We start from the raw sequence: 26,679 nt of genomic DNA on the forward strand, positions 1-26,679 counted from the left end.
TATTAGGGTCCCCCGTAAATGATTACTTCTACCCATATATTTATTTTCTCTGTAAATTGCGTGTATTCTCTAGTCAATCTGCCTGTTTGCTGGCAGACTGAAGAAAAAACCCCGGTTTCTGGGGGGAAAAACCATGCTATCTACGCATGAGACCGACTAAATCAGCCACGGAGCATTATACCCTCATGGGGCCCTCTTGGGCCCCATGTGGGTATAACACGCCCCTGGTTTTAGACAAGACTGCAATACTAATTCAGACACAGCATGGGTTTGTTAAAGGAAAGTATTGTCTCACAAATTTGATTGGATACAAGGATGTGGTTACAAAGGAACTGGATGCAAAAAATACTTTTGATGTCAGATACTTGGATTTCAGGAAAGCTTTTGATACTGTTGCACTTGACTGCTCTACAAATTGGAGACGTATGCTACTAAAAACAAGTTGCTACAATCAATAAAAGGGTGACTGTGTGGGAGAAGACAGAGAATGCTAATCAATGGATGCTGCTCTTCATATACTAATGTTATTAGTGGAGTCTCCCAGATTTCGATGTTGGGCCCACTATTCTTTTGTATATTTATCAGTGATATTCATGAAGGTACTGTATATCAGTCTTAATGTCCAAGTTTTCAGGTGATACAAAGATCGGCAGGATTATTGATGACCATGCAGTGTGCAACTGCAATAGGATCTAGAAAAGTTGGGCAGATGAACGAAGAAGTGGCAACTGAAGTTTAACATTCACAAATGCTAAGTACTGCTTATCGGTAGAAGTTACCCTAGCGAACCGTACCAACCGTTGGGTACTATACCTAGGGTGGTAAAAATTGAAAAACACCTGGGAGTAATTGTGCAGTGAGATATGAAGTTTTCTTAGCAGTGCAGACAGGCGCCAGAGTAGATCAAGGAATTTTGTCAATGACATACAGGAATTTTGCTCGTAGGGAAAAGGAAGTGATTATCCTTTTGTATAAGTCAATGGTCAGGCCACGCCACCAGTATTGCACACACGTCTGGAGGCCCTCATTTTAGGAAGGATTTAGAGTTGCTTGAGCGAGTACAGAGAAGGGCAACAGGTTGATGAGGGGAACTAAGGGGTCTTACCAAGAAAATGCTGCGTTCTGCAAATTGTAGCGTCTGGAGGCTAGGCACCTGCGAAGTGATCTGATTGAGGCATGTAAGGCATTACATTGGTTGAGCAGTTCAGTTCTGATGAAATTCTTCCTCTTGCTCAGATTACTGTTCCACAGGCTCTTTCTGTTATAGCGTGTGCACTCACCCGTGTGCTGCTGGTTCAATCTTGCTGTCAATCGAAGCTCTCTGTGAATTACACACCTGCTGGTAAGAACGCACGCTAATATGTGTATCCAGAAAACATGGGTTTCATATGATAGTCCAGTAGTTTGGATTAGGACAAGAATCTTGCGCCCTCAAGACTCACTCAGATTGACACTGAGAGCAAGCTCGCAGGATCGAAGATTGCGTTGTAATTTCACTCAAAAATCTTCCTTTGTAATTGGATCTTTGAGCGGCGCTTGACTATGGTTCAAAATCAATAATCTACTCAGAGAGTTATGTGTAGCAGAGAAATGTCACTAGGCAAAATGATCAACAAAACAAGGTTTATTACATATATTTATCATACAAATAGTTACAAAAGAACCGGTCAAAGTTTTAGCATAATTGGCAATTGATTGTTTAGAAACTAACTGAATAGCAGGCATAATCTCGCTACTATTAGTATTACAATTTTACAGTGTTCTTCGTGTTGGCACTTCCACCATTACTCTCACGAGTATTCACAATGGCTGGTGTACAACTATTCTACTGCTAGAATAGGGAAGTATGTCAATTAAACAATTATAATTAGTATTTTTGACAACTAGGTCATTAAGTCTCATTACCTGTTAAATTCTAATTACTAAAAGTAGATAAGCAATTGTCAGAATGTGTCTATGAAAAGAAAGGTCAATGGGCATGGATAAATTAAAGGAGGGGAGAAGTAGGATTAACTTTGAGTAGTCGGGTTTGGTTTGTTCTAAAAAAGGCTAGTCAACTTACTAACAAATTGTCGTTCTTCTTCTGCACTTCTGTCTTCGGCTCTTCGCTCCATAAATAGTTTTGGGGATACCTGTTCAATCGACAAGATCTGCGACCTTTCTCGGTTTTCTTTATCTGGTGCTCTTCACAGCTCTGTTGACTACACTCGGCTTCTAGAAAACTCTTCAACTCTGTGAACTCTTGAATCTCATCGACCGACTTCCAAATCTCTTCTCACAAATCTGCGCGCTCCAAAATCTAACCAGAGAAGGTCTCGTTTTCTATCCCCTTTTCATATATATATCCCTGCATCCCCCTTCCTAAGTTTCCCATGGTGTTCCGATTTCACGGGTTAATTATGTGGGGCAAAGAATTACACTCGGGGACTGTCAACGTTTGGGATTTGACACTACTAAAAATGATATATTATATGTAGAAGGGAAATCTCATATTTGTGTAGGGCATTTTCTTTTGTTTTACAATCGCAGTCATCGAACATAAATCGATACACTTTTATGAATGGAATTTTGAAGTGACAGTCAATGTTTATCGGATTCGATTGCGTAAGAAATCATGTCTCTTGTCTGCTTAATCACCTTTCTCTGACAAAAGTCACGTTCTCCCCTCATCGTTCTTGGGACTATTACGTGTTCGCTGCCTGCCTGCCTGCCTGCCTGCTATCGGGAGGACTTGACGTCACTAATTGACTGGACACTTAACGGAGGTATAATGTTTCAACTACCACATCCCCTGGGGCGGTGCATGCGCGAAAACGAAAGTGAAATGGAAATAATTCCGATGAAGTGACGCTACTTTAGTTATACAGGCCGCTGAAAAAGTATTGGACACTTTGACGAATAAACGCTTCTTAAAAGCAGGCGAAAGGGATAAAAATGATAGCATTTTTACATTACGAAATTAGTAAGTAAATTAAAGTTGGGGAAAGACGGTTGTAGAATAGATATGCTAAAATTTGCCTTTAGCCAGTGGGTAGTTGATTGCTGGAACAAACTGCCATCTGCTGTTGTGGAAGTTAGCTGAAATAAATTCAAGGAGGAACTGGACAAAGTTTTAGAGGGAATGGATTTGTGTAACGGTGTTTTTTTTTTTTTTTGGCTTATTCTACATAAGTTTTCTTTCTTGCAACACATGCCTCTAATGCTACTGCTACTACAGTATCAAAAGCCTCTGTGTATGATATCAAAATTAATTTTTGCATCCAATTCCTTGGTCACTGCATTGCAGTAAGCTATCAGATTCGTTATACATGACTGTCTTTTAACAATCCATGCTCTGATTGCAATATAATTGCATGCCTATCCAAATAGTCCTGTATTACTTCTTTAACAAGTGATTCCATTATTTTCCATGGCACAGACGTTAAGCTAACAGTTGGTCAGGCCACACCTAGAGTACTGTACCTGTACACAGTACTCTAGGTGTGGCCTGACCATTGCCTTGTATAACAGGATAATCACCTCCCTGTCCCTGCTAGCAAAATTCCTATATATTATTTACAACACTCTATGACCTGCCCTGTCAACCCCTCTGCCCTGTTCAACGAACTTCATGTGTAATTACTGATGTCCCCTTTTGATTCCCTTTTATAATCTGGATATATATATATATATATATATATATATATATATATATTCGCACTTTTCCATTCTATAGGGACTTCCACTGGATCTCAGGACGTTCTTATAATTATGGCATAAGGGATTGCTTATGTCTTTTGCTGCCTCCCTGAATATAACTGGATAGATTCCATCTGCCCCAGGTACCTTTTTTATGTCCATCCTCTGAAATTTCTCTTCCAAATTCCTTTCAGTTCACACAAAGTCATTTAGCTCCTCGTTATTGATAAACTTCTGGTATCCCCTTCTCTAAAGAATTCCTCAAATGGGAATGTAGATGCAAAATACCTATTCAGTTTGGCCACAACCTCTGCAGGGTCATCAACAGTCAACCCATCAACATGAAGTGACCCAATGTGATTCAACAGAAGTCTTTGCTGTTTTTCTTTGCAGTCTTTGCTAAACTTCCCATAATCTGCTTTAGCTTACTACTGGTACGACTTATCCTTTCTTCACCATAAAACGTTTTTAACATTTCATACGTTTTTGTTGCAGATTTTCCCAGTTGAAAGCAAAATTTGATATTGCTATCTTTCTTTCTTGCTATTCTTTATTATATTGCAAAATTATAACAACGAACGTTAACGCTACTGACGAAACTGGTCGTAACATGTAACCTGTCAGCCAGTTGGACAATTTGTCTACCACCATTTGTTGGAAAAAGTTTGAACTACAACATGCGGCTTCTGTTCAATTTCAAACTCATCGAAAATCACTGCAACAGCATCAGTACGAAAACTTCATTGTCACACCTCGTATATTCAACTGATAGTTAAAAATGTAAGCCAAGTAATACTTGTTAGCAGTGTGGGCGATATTATACTTCTTATGCGTATATGACACGTAAAAGACATATTTTATTTCCAAGTTAAAATTTAGAGAACAGAATTTAATTATATAATATCATTTATATTTCTTACAGCTAAATATCCTCCAAAAGAGTTCCTTTAAAAATAGCGATTTTCTTGATTTGGTCCACCACTGTAGTGAAGAAAGCTATTCGATTTAACATCCATTAGACTCGAGAATATATTTCGATTGCCTTATCTCTCTCTTTCCAAGTTGATCGTGTTTCTCCATGAGGAAAAATTAATTATTAATATTAGCGTTAGCATTAATAGAGGCAAAAAAAGCATGCTTATGCAGCATCAGCCAAAAAACATCCCATTTCACCCCTCCATTAGTTCCAAATGCCTGTCCAGCTCAGCCTTATGTAATTTATGTAGGCTATCAACTTCAACAACAAAAGATGGAAGTCTGTTCCATCAATCAACTACTCGCTGACTAAAGGCAAATTTCCACACATCTATTCTACAACTGTCTTTCCTCAATTTGCATCTGTGTCCCATCAGGTTCTTAATCTGACTAATGCGCATTTAGGGCTAGAGCCTCAAGCTGCGAACAAATTTAGACTATGTATATAAAGTGCTTAGCATCATAATACACAGCCATTTCTGAATGGCTGTGTATTATGATGCTAAGCACTTTATATACATAGTTCTTAATCTGAGCAAGATGAAGAATCCCATCAGCATTCAGCTTGCTCAACCCATTCAAGGCCTTATACACCTCAATCAGATCACCTCGCAGGTGCCTACTCTCCAATTTGCAGAACTTAAGCTTTTCTTGGTAAGAGCACCCCGTTGTTCCCCTCGCCAATCTTGTTGCTCTTCTTTGTACTCGTTCTAGGAACTCTACATCCTTCGTAAAATGAGGCCTCCAGACCTGTACACAGTACTCTAGGTGTGGCCTGACCATTGCCTTGTATAACAGGATAATCACCTCCCTGTCCCTGCTAGCAAAATTCCTATATATCATTTACAAGACTCCATGCCCTGCCCTGCTCAACGAACTTCATATTTGACTACACAAGTACCCCCCAGGTCTTTTTCACTCTCCACTTCTCTTCAGTTGTTGCTACACATATGCAGTACTTTGCATTTGTCAATGTTAAACTTCAGCTGCCTCTTTTCAGCCCATTTGCCCAACTTATCTAGATCCAGTTGGAGTAGCATACTACTGTCTTTACTGTCGTTGACAATCCTGTCAAGCTTTGCATCATCTGCAAACTTGGACATTAAACCTGTTATACCTTCAGCAATATTATTGATAAATATACAAAATAACAATGGGCCCAGTGCCGAACCTGGGAAACTCCATTACTAACACTAATAAAAGCAAAAGTCCTTCCCTTTAGCCTTGATGGTAGTTACATCTTTAAGTAATTCCCACATCAGTACATTGTGATCACTGTCACCCAGTGGTTCCTTTATCTGCAAATTCTTAATGTATCAATGATCACTGTTGATAATCAGATCAAGCGTATTACTTTCTCTGGTTGCCTCTCGAATATGTTGCTGTAGAAAACCGTAATCGAATAAATCCACAAAAGTCTGGCTAGTGTGCGAGTGACCAAATCACAACTTCCAGTCTCTAGAAAGTTAAAATCCTCCATTATGACATTCTGATTTAGTGGCCCACTCTATTTCTCTGCACAATTGCTCATTATACTCATCAGATTCATTGGGCCTATAAATACCCTCATTTTTCCTTTCCCAGTGCTTATACCACACCAAAAAGACTCAACATTTCATTGTCCACCAACATCAATTGGATGCACTTAGATTTTATGTGTTTCTGAACAGCATAACTCCTTCTCTCTTCCTGTTCCGTTTATCCTTTCTGTACACATTGTACTCCCCAAATTCCAATTCTGCACTGCTTATGGCTGTGACACGTCTCGATTACTCAAGCTCATCAAACGTATTAACAATACTCCTGGCATTGGTGCACATGCAGGAATACATGCACCTCTTTCTACTCTTCATTACCCTAACACAGCCCATGTATTTATTTGTTCCACTATGACTCCCAGCAGTCCTGGAAATTTCCAGTCTTATTTTTCAGGCTGCTGCTCATTCTAAAATAATCAGTACAAAATCACTTTTGTCTCTGCCTGCGGCCACTGTTAACCTCTTAGCCTGTGTATCCCCCACCAAGCAGTTTTCTGATCCACCTAACACTTCTTCGATAGCATCAGCAAATATTCCTGCATCCTTTCTATTTAAGTGTACCCGATCCCTGTAGAAGCAGCCTCTCCTGTCAACAAGCACAGACGAGGCTGAAAAAAATTTTACAGCCCCCTGAGCCTTGCACAATCTCTTCAGGGCCGAATTTATCGACAAAGCTCTCATCATATCCCCCTCCTATCGTGTCTGAACAGAATTGCAGACACTTTCACATTCAACCCTATTGTTTCAACATTGACCTGTACTTGTTTAGTAAATCTGCAGATCTTACTCTTAATTTCATTAGTTCCGACGTTTACAATATCACCTTTTGTGCCCTTAAAAGATATCTGCTCTACGACGTCATCAACCTTTGCTCCTATTGGTTGAACTATTTTTAGGTAAAATAGTGTTTTTGTGTAAATTGCATACTTGGTGTATGTGCTGCTGTGGAATGCTCACTGTATTCTATAAAGTAGATCTGGGTTTTTAGAAATAAAATCATGATCACGCAACCAAGCAGAAATTGCTGGACACAAATAATAAACACTTTTATCGACTTTGAATATTCCATTTTTTCCAGGCTTTTATGTGGAACAGTATCAAAAGTTTTACTGTAACCCAATTTAACTACATTAAACCAGTTTTTGCACTCAGCACCATTGTTACTGCATCACTGCAGCTAATTACATTGGTCAGACAAGTGTCCGTTAAAAAAAATCGTGTTATATATATTCTTGAGAGGAACTGATTTCCTCTCCAAATTATCCTTTGACCGCATACTACATTATTTTTCCTGGCAGAAGTCGTTTACAGGTCGAAGAAATGCTTAAGTTTTGCAAATTGAAGTATCTGGAGACCAGGTACCTGTGAGATGATCTGATTAAGGTGTATAAGGCCTTGAATGGTTTGAACAGGCTCAATGCTGATGGGATACTTCTGCTTGCTCAGACTAAGAACCCGAGGGGGGGGGCTTAGATTCAAATTGAGGAAAGACAGTTGTAGAATATATGTGTGGAAGTTTGCCCTTTATGCTGTTGTGAAGATTTTTTAATATTGAAGCCGGGGAGTGCACATATTTGCCATTTTCTTCCAGATGTGTCTGATATCTTGTGTCCTTGTTTATACTAGAGGAAAAACTAATCCATGCATCTTTATTTGCTTTCCTTCTTATCTGGCAGAACTTGGCTTTCATTCTTTTAAAAATAATTTACTGGTTGTGGGGAATTTGCAAAACATTCCAAGCCCTATCTTTTTACTGTGTTTAGAGTATTTACAATCCTTATTCAACCAATAATTACTGTGTTTGCATTTCCCAGGCAAAGATTTTGATATTGTAGAGTTGGCAGCATGTAATATTTGATTAGTTATATGTTGTGTGATGTAATCTATGGGAGATTGGATTATTTCATCATCTAACTGAACATTTGAAGCATATTCATTTCAGTGTGACCTATGAAATTTCCAATTGGAGTGACCCGGAAAAGGGGAATTTACCCGTGTTTGTAGCTTGGTAGATGATTACTATTTGGATTTTCAAAGAGACCACTCCATATTGGTACATATGGAGGGTACACAGATTGATAGGTCTTTGCACTCATGGATCCTGTAAAAAAATGAATACAGGTAGGCTCACCAGTGTTCAAAAGGGAAAGTTGACAAACATCAAGAAGAGTTTCTATTAGTTTACTTTTGTTGGAGATCCCCACAGCAAATGATGAGCACTGAAGTCTCCGATCAAGGAGAAGGGAGGTGACAGCTGGTCTATTAGATTTTCTAGATCTGAGGAGAATGAGGAATATATATAGATGCTATTGTTATAGCCATGCTAATTTCTGCACGCACTACCTCAAAAGGAGTCTGAAGATCACTGTGCTTGGAAGAATATTATTTCTAACAAGAACTGCCACGCCTCCACTGGCTGGCGAGTCGATACTCGTATCTCTTCTGAACATGGTATAATTTTTAATGAGGACACACTTATGGATTTAAATAGGTTTCTAGTAGGGATTACCTGCTGGTTCATAGCAGTTTGAGATCATGCAAGTCGTCTTTTGCATTATGTAAGCCTCTACAATCCCACTGGATTGTTTCCATTATGGGTTCTTGTTGTTTCTGACTGCTTTTTGGTTGTAGCTTGTTTATACCTATTTTTACTGTCTTTCTTTCAATGACCATCTCATTGAAGTTCTAAAATTCCATCATCTGAATTATTCTGTTGATCAATATCCATTTCAGTTGAAATCTGTAGTTCCACCACTGGTTTTTGGTTTCACTGTTGAAGGTGCATCAACTGGAAGGGAAATTGGAGTAAGGACACTGGGAGAAATAAGCAAGAATTGGTGATAGGTGTATTACGAGGAACTGTAACGTCCGTTTGAATACTTACTGACTGGACCTGTTTAGCAGCTGTGGCATATGTATGCTTTGGCTCCATTTTATTTCTCTTCTCGCCTCTGAATAAGTGACATTGTTCTCCACTTTATGTACATTTCTCTATTTCCCCCCCTTGCTTCCATAGTTCGCATATGGAGAAAGCTGGGTGATTACCTTTACAATTTGGGCAATTTGCCTCACCGCTACATGCACCCTGGGAGTCTCCATATTTTTTTGCACTTGTAGCATCTGATTGGGTTTGGGATGTAAGGTCGGCTCGGAAATGGAAAATAGGCTGCTTTGACAGATGTTGGTAAGATGGGAGAGCTAAAAGTGAGGATTATGGTCCTTGTTGGAACAAGAAGAGCATCTGGACAAGTCATGATTCTCCTGTCTTGGATGACTTTGTTCCTTCGCCACCAGGGAGCAGCTGGCACCTGCACAGCCGCTCCCTGGTGGCGAAGAGACTATTTCCTCCTCTGATGCAATGAAAAAGTCCCATTTTGCAATTATTCCCTTTGAGGAATTTAGGGTGGCATGTGGAGTGACTTTTATTGGATGTCCACTGAAACTAGTCAGGTTTATTAATTCTGCAGAATGCTGGGATTTCTTGGTCTCTACCACATCACCAGACTAGAGTCGGCTTACTGATTTTGGTGAACTTGTGGCAGGCTCTAAGAATTTCTGCACAAGAATGGGGAGTTTACTCAGAGGCCAGTCTGATGTAGAGTACAGTTTGAGAAATACTGGTATCTCCTCTTGAGGATGTTTTAAACCTCATGGGTTGAGAAAAGTCTTCATTGGTGTGATTTGTAGCTAGTTTTCAGCTTGATGGCTATAAAAGTGGAAACATATTGTTATCCCTCTCTGGGAGAGTGGATTTCTTCTCACAGGTTATCGGCCCCACCACAGGAAGGAGTAGTACTGCTAGAGTGACCAAGCAGTACAAAAGTTAGTACGTTAATTCAAGGGATGAAAAGAAAAAATGTTTTTCCTTTCTGAAACTTGCCTACAGTTTGTAAGACTAAGTTGACTATTAACAGAAAACTTTTATAATTGAAACAAAACTATATCCTTTTGAAAACACTCTAGAAATCACTCAGAGAATTGCTTGGCACCAGGGACCAAGCAATACAGTAGTGGATTCTCAAGATTGACCTTAAAGCATATGCAAAAGCAAAGGACAGCACAGTTACTGGTCCACAAATGAAGATGTTGGCTTCATAAGAACTGAAAGGTAAATTCAGAGTAAAATCCTGGCAGCAGCTTAAGATGAATGGCTATATTGGTAACATTAAGAGAGCAAATTATGGAAAAATGGGATGCTGTTAGTGAAAAGTGCAGTGGAGAGATTCCAATAGGACATTTAGTCAAAGGAGAAGAGATACGAAGAAAGTAGGCATGAAGCTATGATGAACAACTGTGTCTCGCTTCAGATGATCACACTAACCTCAAAAGGTGTTCTAATGTATATTTTGAAAGAAAGTTTTGTTTGTTTACTTGTAGCAAAGATTAATGCTCAATTCTCTACAGAAGTTAAACTTTGTTAACTCAGCAGTGGTAGTGACAAGTCACCTGATAGGTGCTGATCAAAGCGTGAGAACGTGAAATGTGATATACAATTAATTGGAAGGAACACATGCAATTTTCAAATAAATCTGAAAATGAAAGTAACTAAAATATTTTCTGTAACTTTCAGTAAAATATTTTTTCTAAAACACAAGGTGCAAAAAGACACTTCTTAAATATTAAATTTTTTTTATTAAAAGCTAAAAGTTACATAATTAGTGATCCATTGGGAAAAGATGGAATGTGGTATTGCTGAAGCAGATCTCAAAAAACCCAAAACGTTTTTTTTTTTTAATTAAAGAGAAATTTAGTCACCCGCTAAGTGACCAGCAGAAATGCATGCACATGCAGGTTTGAATTTTTGCATGATCAGCAGTCTTTTAAACTGGAAAAAGGAGATAAGATTCATAGTTATATTTTTATGTATAACAGTTTTTAATTTTAAGCAGCATTAATATTTCTTAGTTTTCTTTGTAAATAACAGGTGTAAAAACACAGTACTTTTAAATTTTTTTTTAAATTCAAAATAAAAATTACACATAACAAGCATATATAAGTATTACTATCCATTAAGAAAAGATGAAATAGTGGTACTGTAGCACAATTCAGAAAATCCCAAAACTTTAAAAGAAAGTTGGTCACCTGTAGTTGCAACAAGCAAGGAAGCAGCACCACTGCTGGGTCAAGGAATTTGATATAGTGTTTAATGAACATTCAATTTTCACTCAGTTCATCCAATTTCATAAAGGAATACCAAGAAATACAGAACCTTTTTATACACAAGAGTACCTTTTTGAAAATGTAAAACTGTGTAATACTTACTTTTTTGTTGGTTAAAGATCCCAAGACTTGCTGACGATTGTCATAGACATTCTCTCAGTTATGGTGGGTTATTGTTTGTAACTTGTAACACCCTGATGGAACTGATATTCAGGTCCCACTTGTGAGTTAAGTGGACCTAATTTCAGTGAAGTCCAGGCATTCAACACACAAATCCTCTGGTTGCACCTTCACAAGGGTGGGACTCAGTAACCTTGGCTATAACCACCTAGACGTATACCATCATAAACATCACACGGAAGAATGCTACACTTGTGTCCTTAAGGGTAGCATTAATCTGGTGCAATACCAACACTGTTTACTGAAGGCTTGAAGTGGGGAAATCCAGTCTCCAAATGTACATTTTTCTGTGTGTTGTTGTAGGGCAACAACACACAGAAATGTGTTCCTTACACTTTGAGGGTATAACATTTTTTTATTAATTGCTAAAAATGTTGTAATGCTGGTTAACTAGATGGCCCACACCAGACTCCCTAAAAGCCCATGAGAGGCATCCAGATCAGCTAGGGTATAATGAGTCAACTAGTTAGAGTAGGAAGTCCAAGTAGCATATTTGTGGGAGGTGTATACATTTTGTCAAGGAGTTCGATGTATTCTTGCTGTGTATATTTTATTAATTCATACATCCTCCCCTCTACATTACCTACTAAACACATCATGAATAGCCAAATTGTTTGTCTAATAAAAGATCCAAACCTCCCAGAAATTTCCTTATTAATTTCACACTATACATGGTTTCAGTTCCAATCAAAGTATTGGCCATATCTGTAACAGTTCAAACTTAAAAACAATAGCAAGTCACTTGACTCCTTAATACGATATGGCATAAAGCAAATATTCACAAGCAGTCCTAACAAATCACGATTGAACACAGTTGGCATATTTATTATTATATGCACACAGAAGAGAAACAGGAAATTATCTCATTTGGAATTCTTTGAAAGCAAAAAATTGGTGACATCTTGTTTGTATTGTATACAGTAACCTTCTGTTATAATGCTCTTGGTTTTAGTGCTTTTTCTTCTGGTCCCATGAATAATCCTGTGAAGTGGGAACTCCAGCTTATAGTGCTCTTTGAGGCCAGTCCCCTTGAAAGTCCAAACAGGAGTTTACTGTATCTATTTTAACTTTTCTATGTATTACAATAGAATGATGCCAGTCCATACTATGTATATTCATGAACTTATTATAAAAAATTGTTAATCCCCTCCCCCCTCCACAAACAAAGAAACAAGCATTCGATTATTAAATTGTTTTATTTAAGATAACGACCAGTGCTATTAATAACCAAGTCAATGTACACAAACACATCTCAATGACAGTTTATGACTAAAACAGTGATTTCCTTACAACAAAACAATGCAAGATGATGATGATGATGATAGTGATGATGTGGATCATAACAAAAGTTTACTGTCATTCATTAGCGCCTGTACGGATGATATCCTTGTGTCTGGGCAACTCCACGGCCACTCTGGGGCCCAGGACCATCCCCTTGACCACTATAACCTGCTCCTGGACCCCCAAATCCTGAAGAAAAAAAAAAAAAAAGTTACATATATATCAGTAGTAAAATATAGCATTTTTCTCTAAAATTGTTATTAAAAGTCTAAAATTGTTATTCATAGCAGATAAAAAGTATAATCACAAATGCTTATATCAACATAGCAACCCTGGAAGATAAATTACAAAAACCACTACCGATTCTTAGTAGCTCATTCCATGTGATCTGCAATTAGTTTTGCAAAAACACACAAATGCCTTTAAAAAGAAATTTATTGAAAACCTTCCATGTTCTCCCAACAGCTCTTGACAATAATTGGAAAAGTTGTCAAAGTGAATAAACCTTGGACCACACATTTATTTAGCTTAATATTATGATAGTTGTTCTTCAGTGATAAAACTGAATGATGGCACTCTTACATTCCAACAAAATCCTAATTCATGAGAAAGAAAAAAAAAAAAATTTCCCTTTTTTTTTTTTTAAACAATTGTCTTTAAAGCATCTGGTAACTGCATGCATTGCATGTAATGCCTCACCCACAAAGCAGCACATCAAGGCAAAAGTAATCCTTAATGCCATCAAATCACTTCATGTCATTAACCTCTTCTGAAGTCAGTTTCTTTACGAAACTTTGCAAATTCATAAAAGTGAAACCTTTCTGCATAAACTTTTAAATATTAATTTTTATATTAATATTTATTTTAATCTTCAGTATTTCTTAGTTGGTATGTTCTCAGTTGCTTGTATTTGTGAAATATATTCATTCAGATGACATCAAAAAAGAGTTCCTGTTTTGTAGTGCACTTGAAACTACTACAAAAGGTGAAGATATTATGGAGAAGACAAATACCCTTTCTGAAACTGGAGGACTACAGTGGAAAAACGTCTGTGGGGTTTGTACAGTTGGAGCACCAGCTTTGCTAGGGTCAAAGTCAGGCTTTCAGACGAAAGTGAAATAACTTGCTCCCCAAGCAAAGGGCATTCACTGCATGATTCACCGACATGCTCTTGCCAGCAAGACTTTTCCAGCTCCTCTGCAAGGGGTACTTGATTCTCTGATCAAAATTGTGAATTACATCAATTGTGGAGCCCTCAACACCAGTCTGTTTAAGGAACTCTGTAAAGACGAATTCTGATTACAAGGTTCTTCTTTTCTACACTGCTGTACGCTGGTTGTCAATCGTGTCTTTGAGTTGAAAGATGAAATCAAGTTGTCCCTGGAAGTGCAAGGGAAACATGACCTTTTGGCTTACTTTAATGACGCTTGGAAGAAAAGAGTTGCTTTCTTAGCAGACATTTCAGACAAGCTAAATAAGCTGAACCTGAAACTTCAGGGAAGGGAAACACGCATTATCCAATTTCAAGACAATCTTCAGGCATTTGTATCCAAGCTGCAAAACTGGCGTTGGTTGGAAAGTAAATCTTGGAAACATTGCCATTTTTGAAAAACTCTGCACTGCGGTAGAGGAATCTGAAGGAGGACATTACTGGGCACTTTGAACCTCTTGAAAAGGAATTTCAGTGGTACTTCCCCAAGCTTACAGAAGAAGAAGCTGCACTGGTACGAAACCCATTCTCTGCTCCACTGAATGTAGGCAGAATTCCCGATGAAGTATAGGATGAATTCTTGGATCTGAGGAATAGTTCCTCAGCATGTAATTTGTTTTATGAAAAATTGCTGACTCAGTTCTGGTGTGCTATGCATCAGTTATATCCAAATGTCACCATGCTTGCCTTTCGAGTTTTACTTCCATTTGCCTCTACATATCTCTGAGAAAGTAGGTTTTAAACTCTTCTTGATATCAAAACAAAGGCAAGAAACAGACTGAATGTTGAGGATGGTTGCCCAGATGCAAGTACAACCATCGCATTAAATATTAGGTTAGAATTATATTCTGAAAAATCTATTTTTAATGTGTTTTCTTTTTTACCCTATTAAAAAGGTACCTCCATAGCCAGGTGGGAAGGAGCAACAATGTGTAGCACACGCTTCTTGATTAGACTGGGGTTCGAGCCCGTCATCACCAAATACAGAGGATGCGGAAAGGTCAGGGAAGGACCACCGTATATCCCGGAGCAATATGGCCTTAGTTGCTAATGCTCCTAAAAACCAAAAATAACTAACTAACCTTATTAAAAATGCCTTTTTATGCAAATGTGGCAGGGGTCACAGGTTACCTGGCTATTATAAAAGGGGGTCGCGACTCGAAAAAGGTTGGGAAACACTGATTTAAGCATTAGAATGGTTGCATCAGAATTCAATATGGACAAACAGCTAAACAAAATTCGACTAAAACTTTAGGTAAGAGAAGACTAAGTTTGTAAAGATGTTTTGACAAAAATAGAGGAAGATCCAGACTTTTGAGTGCTGTAGTTATTTGCAATGAAAAAAAGGTTAGTCAAACTGGAACAGCTAAACTTGTTGGCTGTTCCAGTTTGACTAAAAGAGAATCAATTACAATGGAAGACAAAACAATCCCACAAGCCAAAAATGAATAATGTCAAATTCAAAAATAAAACCCATGCTTCTTGTTTTATTTGATATTAAAGGAATTATTATGACTGAATACATCCCATGAACTCAGATTGCGAAACATACTACATTGAAGTTCTGACAAGGATGTGCGTAAATATTCAAAGGAAGAGACCTGAATTGTGAAAGAATGGTTGGATATTCAATCAAGAAGCACACAATGTGTTTTCTGTTTGCCAGTTTCTGGCCAAAAAAAAAAAAAACACATGAGAGCATGCACCCTACTCACCAGACCTGCTCCACCGTGGCCTTTTTCTCTTCCCTAACCTGGAAAGCATATTTAGTCCATTAAAGACATTCAGGAAAAAAAAAGTTTCTTTGCTTGGAGGAAGAAATGCATGGAGCAGTGCATGTAGCCCCAGGGCAATTCTTTTGAAGGAGCTGACATGCAAGGTCCAAAATGCCACACCACATGCACTCTTCACAACCTACACCCACTGAATAAGTCTAACAAGTAGTTCATGACTCATTTCATGGATTAAATAACTTCAACTGCAACACAGTACTTTTCCATTTAAGGATACAATTCAATTTTTATACCCTTATAATTCCCCATATTTTTCTGATAAATATTTTGTAAATTTGAGAAACACCATTCTTATAAAATTGCAAAATGAGCCCTTTCTTTGCCAGTTCCTCAAACATATAAAGTGGTAATTTGCGTCTGGTTGTGCAAATCAAACCGGTAAAGTAGCAGTTATGGGATGCAGTAACAGTATCACAGTTTCAAAGGGGCATGATTATGGGAGCTCATGCATTGGATTCTTTCATATTGGAAACGGTATGTCTTATGAGTTGCTCATGGCCCACTGTGGTTAAGGTGTACAAAGAATGGTGTTGAATAGGTCACACTATCTCCTGCTGACAGAAATGCAAAGGATTTTACTTGGTGAGCAAAGGGTACAGTATGTTGCAAGAGGTCAATGGCAGGGTCACCGTGTGACAGTTGAGAGTGCAATACAGTATTGGGAAATGAAGAACAATATCCCAAATGATGTGCCACACACTCAGATGCAGGGGTTCCACATCAGATAGCCCAAGAGACACCCTCTCCTTACCACTGATCATTGCTGACAGTGAATGTTGTTGTGTGAACAACACACTGGTTGGATGAGTCCAAATACTCTGTGCAACATGCCAAGAGATGCCTGCGTGTGTGTCATGCAAGCAACAGATGTCCATCAACCCTTTGTGCACAGTGCCCACCATCCAGACAGGTGATGGTGGTTGCTTAATATGGGTTGTTTTGCTGGCAAGAACTAAGACCCCTGGTGCACATGAACGTTTCAATGGACAGAAATGGGATCTTCCAAATTGACAATGCTCCATGTCATCGGGCTACAATGTGCACAAGTGGTTGGAGGAATACAGTGAAGACATCATCTCTCTTGATTGGCCTCCAAATTCGCCTGACCTCAATTCAACTGAGGTCAGGCGAATTTGGATTCGCCTGACAGGCCAACACATGTGGGGTGTTTTGGAATGGAAAGTGAGGCATATGGACACAACAGTCATCTATACCAATAATGTGGAAAGTCTTGCAGGCAGCAGCAGATCCCTATGGGTGTCTTCAGACATTTAGTGGAGAGATTGTTTCACCAAATGGTGGCTCAGTACAGTATTAGGTAGGTGGTCACAATTCAATGATCACTGGGTGTTTTTTTTAATACATTTTAAAAAGGCACTGTTTTATACAGTCATTAATTTATAATAAAATGTTTTAATTACTAACATCATACAGAAATGGGGATGACCCTGTACAATTACCCTGCACCATTTTGCTTATGCTAATACTAAAACATATGCAGCTGTTAGTATTATTTTAAAGTTATATTTAAAAAAATAGTATTTAACTACAAAATCATTTTTTAACATACTAGCAAATAAAATGCAAATACAGGTGTCTATAATGTAAACTAGAGTACCAGACTGATCTTATAACATATCAGTATTTCTTTTAAAACTGTCTTCTGAAAATACTTGAGAATAACCAAGGGCAAATCATATCCCATTTGGTAGTATCTATTTTTAACCGAACACACTCATATTCAAGAAATACACTGTTGTACCCTTTGCCCTCTTCAGACATGTTGATGTAACTTTTGTTCATAACAATGGATATGCTCTTTAGATTTGGTTATCAAGAGCATTTCCATAGCTTTTGGGAGAAAGTGATGATCTGAACTCAGTTTTTGTTTTTCTCACCTGGCTGAATACTCGCTAGTCTCGGCATTGCTTGCATCCCTGTAACAACAGTACAACCTTAACAGAAGATGTATTATTTGAAGTAGTTATTAAGCCATCAAAGGTAGACAAATTTTAATCCAGTAAGTATAGAAAGGACAGAAGGGGCATGTGCAGTGATATGCTTTCCATTAACCCTGAAGTGGTCATGCCAAAACCAAAAAGAATAGTGTGAAATGAATCTTAATGAAAAATCTTTAATTGGAAGTTGCAAACTATCTTCACCATTCTAAATATACGGTTTTACTAGAGTAGTATTTGAAGCAGACTCCTACAGTTTCACAAGCAACTGCACAAAAAAATAAAAAATAAATAAAATAAAATAACATTATCAAGTGTAGCACAAACACTACCTCAACTTTCTTGTTCAGCAGTCACACTGGCCAAAATATTGGAAATGCTTATTCATTATCTGGCAGAGTCATGTTTAACGCAAATTACAGCCTGTGCACAATGCGGCATGGATTCAAATGGCCGAAGGAGTCTAGCTCCAGATTTGATCACTCTTCCAACACGATATTTGTCAGCTGCCGTATTGTGGATGGTAAAGAACTGCTAAGTTGAACCTGCTCTTTACATATCCCAGATATTCTTCAGTGGATCCAGACCTGTAGAATTATGCGACCAAGGTAGATATCTTGGAAATGTTTGCCAAACCATTTAGATAAATTTTTGCAGTGGACAGCTGCATTGTTGTCTTGAAAGAATCTATCGCAATCTGGTAAAAATGAAACATTCAGTTAGAAACATTCGCGGCAGAAAGATATTCACTGGAGGTAACAACCGGTGAAATACCACCACTTTGCTTATTGGAGGCTTGAAGTGGTGAAACCCATGTTTAGTCTCTAGAGCAAAGTTTCCGGCATCCCCCTCCCCCATACTTCTCCTCCAACCCATGCACGGTACTAAGTACTATAGGTTTTGATACCTTTCACGTTTGGGGTTTTCATAAAAAAAAAAAAAAAAAAAAGATCTTATAATGGTATGGGCAGATCCAGTCTATACCAGGAGAACTTACTACAACACCACCTCCAGCTGCTTGAGTGGTGCATGTCTTTATGAGGTCACATCACACTTCTGCCCAAGCATTAGTAGAAAAATGTAAATAGATATGCAAAACTGCATCATCTCTTTCCATTGTTTCAGTCCAGGCTTGGCAATGGTGACACCACACCAGCCCAAACTATCCATTTTTTTTTATATTGGGTGCCTCCGTAGCCAGGTGGAAAGGAACAGTAGTGCATATCACATGCTTCTTGATTAGACCGGGGTCCGAGCCCGTCACCACTAAATATGGAAGATGCGGAAAGGTCAGGGAATGACCACGGCATATCCCGGAGCAATATGGCCTTAGTTGCTAATGCTCCTAAAAAAATAAATTTTTTTTTTTTACAGAAAGAAGTGGCTTACGTGCAGGCACACATCCATGACTACCAAATCCAAGGTTCTTCAATCCCTGCTGCACAGTTCACTTTTAATTCTTGAGTTCTTCTTGAAGTACAGTCAGTCCTCGTATAACACGTGTTTGCACTACACGAATTCGATCATACACGATTTATAAATAGGGGAACGATATCTTATATAACAGGAACCGAATTCGCTTATGCACGATTCGCCTTGTGTTTACAAGAAATGGCAGTCAAATGCAGAATCACCCCAACCGAACGCAACACAATAGAAATGAAGAGAAAATTCTGAAAATGTATTTGTTTTTTATATCAGTGAAGGGGAAACACATTTCACCATAACAACATAGAAACCAACACAATTCCAGCAATCGGTATAATCGTAAATGCAATTAGATCGAGTTTACTATCAGTTTATAACAGATACCACTAGCAGAAATGCAACTGGAAATTGTTTTTATTGTTTTATGGTAGTAACCCCTAGAAATGTGCTTTAGTAAAATGTGAGGTGTTAATAGTGTATCTCTGCCTTTACGGTGTCATTTATTCAGTTGCTACACATGCGCAGCTTTGTTTATGTGTATCAAGCGTGCCTCCTCGTTTTGTAATTGTGCTTTATTCCATAAAAATGAGTAAAATACTTAAAAGGTGTGAAAAGGAAGCGTCCTGGTGAAGACACTGCCGATTCAGAGAGAAAAAGAAAAGCAATATCGATAAACAGAGGCGGACTGGATCAAAATTCTTATCCGGGAAAATTTATAGTGGCCTCATACTATGGTTTATGGCTAAAATCACACCAGCCACCGGGGTTTCCCCAGTAAGGCTTATGGCCAGTCTGCCTCTGTCAATAGAGAAAAAATATGAAATTGTTTTTTTGTTTTTTTTTTTTTGATTTGGTAGTTGTTGGCGCATCGGCTTCTGTGGCCATATTGCACCTCCCAAGGTTTTTGCAGTACTTTGATCCAAGCCCGAGGCGGGAATCGAATCCGCGACCTTTGGGTTGCCGGGCAGGTACTTTACCCACTCGGCATATGAAATTGTGAAACGCTTTGAGCGAAATGAAAGACCATGTGATATTGCACGTGCTATAAGCCTAAATGAGGCAACGCCGAGAATTACAAAGAATGCAGAGAAAATAAAAACTTTCATGGCAGGAACAACTCAAAATGTAATTAAAATCCATTAGATTAAGATACAAAGAATTGGAAGAGATGGAACAGCTGTCATCTGTTTGGATAGAAAATCAAACAAAAAAGTTTGCTTATTACAATTATTTATTGTGTTTGGTAATGTTTTGGTTACAAATGTGGGTTCAATCTTGGGTGGTCGGCACCTAACCCTATTTTTCCCATAGGGCCTGTTGTTTATATTGCACAAGGGTTTCTAGGAACACAACTATCGTGCTATATGAGGACTGACTGTACTGACTTTCTACTGCATTTCTTCCATTTTAGAGCAGCATTCTCTTCTTTTCTTTCACTCATTGTATACTTTTGAGATACTGGAAAGAACTAATAATGTCATGTTGGTATACACATACTGAATTCAAAAAATGAAAAATGTTTACAGAAAAAAAAAAAAAGAAGGCTGGACACTGATTAAGGCCTAGCAAGACCATTTTTGTTATAATAGAGGTACAATGCCGACAGGTTAGAAAGCATATAGATTCTAAAATTGGTAGACCACGTGATGTATGCTGCAGTGTAATGAGTCAAACACTGGGGAAAACAATGTGTATAATGTACAACTACATAGACAAATAGTGTGATACAGTAAATCAGAATCTTATCATAGTGGTAACTTTCAGATTTGATATTTGATTGGAATTTGTGGGATGGTCAGTCACTCAAAAGCAAAATATTTCGGAATTTATTGCATTGAACGACTATTTTTCTATAAGGAGAAAATAAGAATGAAGAACAGATAGAAGACAGAGGAGGAGAGAAGGGGAAAAAAAAAAAAAAAACACACACCGTAAGAGAAAGAAATACTCTTGATCTAATTACACTAATAATTACTCTTCAGGTAAAAGAACCACTTGATAACAGTGATCAGGGTACGCAGTGTAGAGGATTTTGCTTTCTAAGATAGTTAAAGAAGGACATTACACCACATGATATTAATAATATAGCTTATTGCCCAAACCACTATATGATTAAGGTGACATTTCAGGCATCTTACCGATACCCATCATCAGATCATGCTGCTGGGAGACTCCTGCTTTCCGATGCTACAAGAATACATCAATCAAGTCCAAGAGCTGCTAAAGGAGTATGCACATCAGATTCTAGTAGCATCGGTAAGATGCCTGAAACGCACGGCACCTTAAATGTATAGTGCAGTGGTAGCCAATTAGTGGACCATGGTCTGCATTCGGACAAAAAAAAAAAAAAAAAAAAACGCAGACTGCGTGAAGTAAATGGACCTAAATCATTGATTGAAACATACAGTCCGACCTCTGTTTAATGAACTTTATTTTAATTTCAAGCATGCAGACTGCGATAAGATATATTTTTTCTAATGCAGACCCCGACAAACACTAATTGGTGACTGTGGTTTAATGGTTTGTGATATAAGCTTAATAAAATATATTATTAATATCACATTGTATAAGAGTGATTATTAAATACAGCAATTAATCTTTATGAATGTGAAAACAAAGGTGATTATAATGGCCCTAGACAGTGAGATCAACTGATGTTAACAAATATAAATGCTAAATGGTAACAGGTTTTGTTCAAGGTCTAGCTCTAAATGGATGTCAGATTAACTAATAAGAGCAGTCAAAAAGGAAGAAGAAATCCACAGAATGATCACAAAAATTATATTCAAGATTTATGATCTTGGTAATTTATATTACAATGAAAATAGATAATATCAATTCCTTGATGTTTTATTACTAGATCAAATGCACTTCCAACAAAAATCTGCCTTGAGTAGTATCCTTTTTTTTCTTCTCTTATTTGCACATGTAGTATAAGATGGCTGCAAATTTTACTTTCTGTTTGTGTAGAAACAGTAACACAACACTGAAGTTGCTCAAAGAAATCACTTGTCCCTTTGGATAAGTCAATTCTTCAATGGGAAAATAAAAATCAACTATATCAAATATGAAACAGAACTAACATGGTAAAATAGTTATGTTAAAACAAGAAATGGTCTGCACTATGGAAAACGATAGTTTTCACATGACACAATAAACCATAAAAATTTTCTATTCTTTTCCAGTAAACACGTGCATGTTTATTGTAAACTCTAAACTTATTATAAAAAAAAAATGAGTGAAATTTTTGCAAGACTATCTTTACTGCTGATTTTACAGCAGTAACACAAAATTTCACCTTACTACATGTTATGCTGATCAGTTTCACACTTAATCCTGTAATTTTTTGATTTACCACTTGCTATATAATGCAAGGAAAACCTTGGCTTTTTCGCCCCTTTTCACTGGCCAAGGGGAAAAAAAACTCATTTTGCTACTCACACAACATGCTAATCCATTGGTTCTTGATCAAGAAATTTTGCCTGAATACCCGGGCATTTATTACAATCATAATAGTAGAGCAAAACTCTCAACAAAGATCATGTAAATGTGTCAAGTGGCTCCATGTTTGGTGGAGAATAATGTTGGTTTCTGTGTCATTATTCAAAGCAACTATTAAATTAATTATTAATTACTATTTTACTTACTGTTGGATACATTAAGAGCTAGCAATACACCAGAAAGGGCAAGCATCCAAAGACACATTTTTTTTTAAATTGCTAAGCCTTGTTTGTTACATGGATGCAACCCACACACCACCAAAGATCAGATTTAGCAAATGATTTATTCTTTGGATCAAAAACTTCCAAGCAATAAGGAAGTCGTCAAAATCAAGCCATTCTGCTCTAAAACAGCAATGTTTCTCCTACAAAGGCATTTGAAAGTTAGCAGAAATGTTTTTATAACACAAGGGAGAATATCTGTTGTGGAGGAAGCACAAGAAATATTAAGAATATCTTTTGTCTTTTAACTTGACTCAGCATAGTAGTACTGAAAATAAGAGAAACTACTGAAGCAGTTTCATGGTTAATCTCTTCTGTAACTAGTGGCTTAATTTACATGCACAAAAACATGTAATCTCTCTCTCTCTGTCAGCTGCTTTAGCACTGCTTCCTCATGCAAATATGCAGCTTTCAGATTTTTAATCCACTTGGAGGGAAAGCTACCCTACTTTTTGAACTTTTTTTTCCCAATTTGATAGAAGACAAACTAGTTATTTTTGTCAAGCGACTTTCACTGGAGGCTGATTCATTCAGTAATAGCAAGAAGTCATACCAAAAATGTCCCTACCCTTTTACAATCGAGTTTGACTCAATCCTAGGTCAAAAAGGTTGTGGCATCAAGCTGGTCACCAGTTCATATGAGAAGATTACAGATGCACAGCAGCTGTAATTAGCAGTGGTTATTTCAATATTAAATAATTTAATGACTGGGTGATGGTGCTAATAGAGAAAAATGCCACCCTTTTATTGCAAATATGGATACTCCTTAGATGGTATGAAATTATACACAGTAAACAAAAATGCCTGTTTTAATGTACAGCTTGTACGGTACCATGTCAGAAACTGAAATAAAGATTTCACATACCTGGTTACAAATTCCTTATGAATAGTTAATTTTTAAAAAAAAATCCTCCAGTACAAAAGTCCCCCCCCCTCCACTTAAGTACAGTTATTCTCTCTCTCTCTCTCTCTGGCAGTGACTTAAAGATGCACAATATCTGCATTATAAAATCACACATTTCGTATCATTAGTGAGGTATTTTTTCCCACTGTAGTGACAACTAAACGGATTACAAGTGAACCTGTAACGAAGGTTACTTTTATGTGAATTTGCTGCGATTCAATGTGGAGTTCTTGGGGATATGAACAGAAATGCAAAATTAAAGATGCCATATACAGTAGAACAATTTTCACTATAGCTTCATCTAATTTTGATGCTTGCCTGCAGTTGTTTTTGGCAATCTTTTTGAATCAGACAAGATATTTAACAATTAAGAGGACTCAATCCAGACTTTGAATTTCACCACAGATGTATTCCAAATAGCCTATACTAAAATGCATGTAAAATCTTATTGCTGGTTGGGAAACTGCACAGAATTTGACATATATTACAGTTTATATAACAATATATTGAATTTAAACTGTATACAGCCACAACTGAAAACAAATCTGTTCTATAAAGTATACACACCTTACATATACTAACATTAATATGAACAGAACACTACTTATCAGCAATTTAATATGCTGAGTGACATACATTATGTGGAAGAGTATTAACACAATGCAAAGTTAATAAAAAGAACACTTTTATACCAAAAGATATATTTTAATTAATTTATCTCACTGATTGAACAAAAATAAGCAGATATTACCAAGGTCCCCAAAGACCTATAAAATCATAATTCACAGAGTGACTACATCTACGTAAGGCTGGAACCAATTCAAATTTAACTATTATAGTTGTCTTTGCAATGTCCTATTATCTACTCTGCCAAGTAAGTCGATTTTACTAGATGTGGGAACTTGATAAATCTTTCTCTTTAGTATGATTCAATGAACTGAATTAACTGAAATATATATTTCATGAGCTGCATTTTAATTTAGATAACAGATACATGTTAATTCAGTTAGTTAATTCAGCAGATATCATAAAATGCTAACCTCACAGGAGCTTTAAGCAATTAAGATTTGCAGAAACTTTAATATAGCAAGTGCTGTAAAGTTATGTACCACTGAAATGAAAGCACAGCTGAGGACATGAAAATAATCTGCATTGCCATTGTTCTACTAATGAAAATTACTTAAGGAAAACAAAAAGAATATCAGTCAATCGAATTTAGGTGCCTTTCTACAAAAGAGGAAATGTGACACAATCATCTTTCCCACAACATCTCCCTCCCTGAAACACAAAAGAGAAATTGGAGCCAGTTTCTCTGTAGTGTAACATGCTGAGCAACCTCTAAATTTTTTTTCCAACAGCCTAAAAAAAAAAAAAAAAAAAAAAAAATCCAAACTACACCATTACCTACCTCCACCATAACCACGTGCTGGACCAAAATTAGAAGCCTCTTGAGGATAATTTCCAATGCCTAAAAGATAAAGCATCAAGAATCAAATGATAAAGAAAACCTGATGCAAAAAAAAAAAAAAAAAAAATATATATATATATATATATATATATATATATTGCATATGCATAAATTAAATTCTGCATTTTGTAATGACATTCTCAATAAATAGAAATAAGAATAATATATAAATCTGATGCTTTTTGAATATTTCTCTAAAAGCTAGTTGACAGTACGACAGCACAGGGAAAACAGGCCAGCTAAAATTTAAAAAGAAAAATTAATATTAGTAGTAGTGTCAAATGATGCAAGAAAGCTTATATGCGTACATCATGTGCGAGAGAGAGAGACACCCACTTCCACAACAGATAGACGTCTATTCCAACAATCAACCACCCAGTGGCTAAGGGCAAACTCCTGCACATCTGTCCTGCAACCACTCTTCCCCAATTTGAATTTATACATCCTCATACCATTAATATTTAACATACTCAATCCATCCAAGGACTTAAACACATCAATTAGATCTCACAACAAGTACCTAATCTCCAGATGCTGCAATTTGCCGAACTGAAGCTTTCTAGGTAAGGGCACCCTTTTGTTCCATTCACCAATCCAGCTGTCCTTCTCTGCACCCATTCCAGCAGTTCTACATTCTTCCAATAATGAGATCTAATCACTTCCTTATCCCTGATAGCAAAGTTTCAGGATATCATAGACAAAACTCTATAAGCTGTCCGGGTAGCCTGACTGCATCGATCAGAAATCTTCATATCTGATTGCACAATTAACCACAGTTCATATGTTAATGTAGGCTTACTGCTACCCATATGCAGTACTTTGCATTTTTAAATGTTAAACTTCAACTGCCATTTCTAGCCTATTACAGTTATTGTCATTAACCACTCTGCAAACCTTTGTACCATCTGAAAACTTAGATATTAAGTCTAATATACCTTCACCAATATCATTAATAAATAGCAAAAACAAAAACAGGCCTACTGAAACTCTGGGGATCTTAGTCTATGAAGAACAGTGCCCACCGATAACCACTATGTTTCTTCTACTTAACTATCCCTTTATCTGCAACAGTATCAAAAGCCTTTCTGATATCCAAGTTATATGATATCAAAAATATTTTTTGAATCCAGTTCCTTGTTCACTGCATTACTTCTTTAACCAATGACTCCATTATTATACATTCAAATTTCACCAGTCCATAGGATGCCCCCATGAATCCAAGGATGCTCTCATAATTATGGTCAAGGATTTGCTTATCTCCTTTGCTGCCTTGCTTAATATTGTTGGATAGATTCCATCAACACCAGGTGCCTTTTTTGTTTAGCTTCAACAATTTCTCTTCCACTTTGAAGCTCATTTAGCTCCCATTAGAATTTGATGAACT

At 37.2% G+C, this 26,679-nt stretch overlaps 1 protein-coding gene across 2 annotated transcripts in view; it reads right to left on the reverse strand.

Moving 5' to 3' along the window:
* Positions 1-12,720: 12,720 nt before the first annotated feature.
* The window catches only part of LOC150087020 (uncharacterized), a 246,071-nt gene continuing 232,112 nt past the window's right edge, over positions 12,721-26,679 (reverse strand). For both annotated transcript variants that reach the window (XM_090371751.1, XM_090371750.1), the window contains exons 12-13: positions 25,236-25,295; positions 12,721-13,001 (exon numbers count right to left, since the gene is read on the reverse strand). In XM_090371751.1, coding sequence (XP_090227877.1) covers positions 12,895-13,001; positions 25,236-25,295 — 167 coding nt within the window. In that variant the 3' untranslated portion in view covers positions 12,721-12,894. The remainder of the gene's footprint in view (positions 13,002-25,235; positions 25,296-26,679) is intronic.

The sequence above is a fragment of the Mastigoproctus giganteus genome, chromosome 4 (assembly GCF_048544385.1).
Source record: "Mastigoproctus giganteus isolate SK-2022 chromosome 4, ASM4854438v1, whole genome shotgun sequence".
NCBI classification, from domain to species: domain Eukaryota; kingdom Metazoa; phylum Arthropoda; class Arachnida; order Uropygi; family Thelyphonidae; genus Mastigoproctus; species Mastigoproctus giganteus.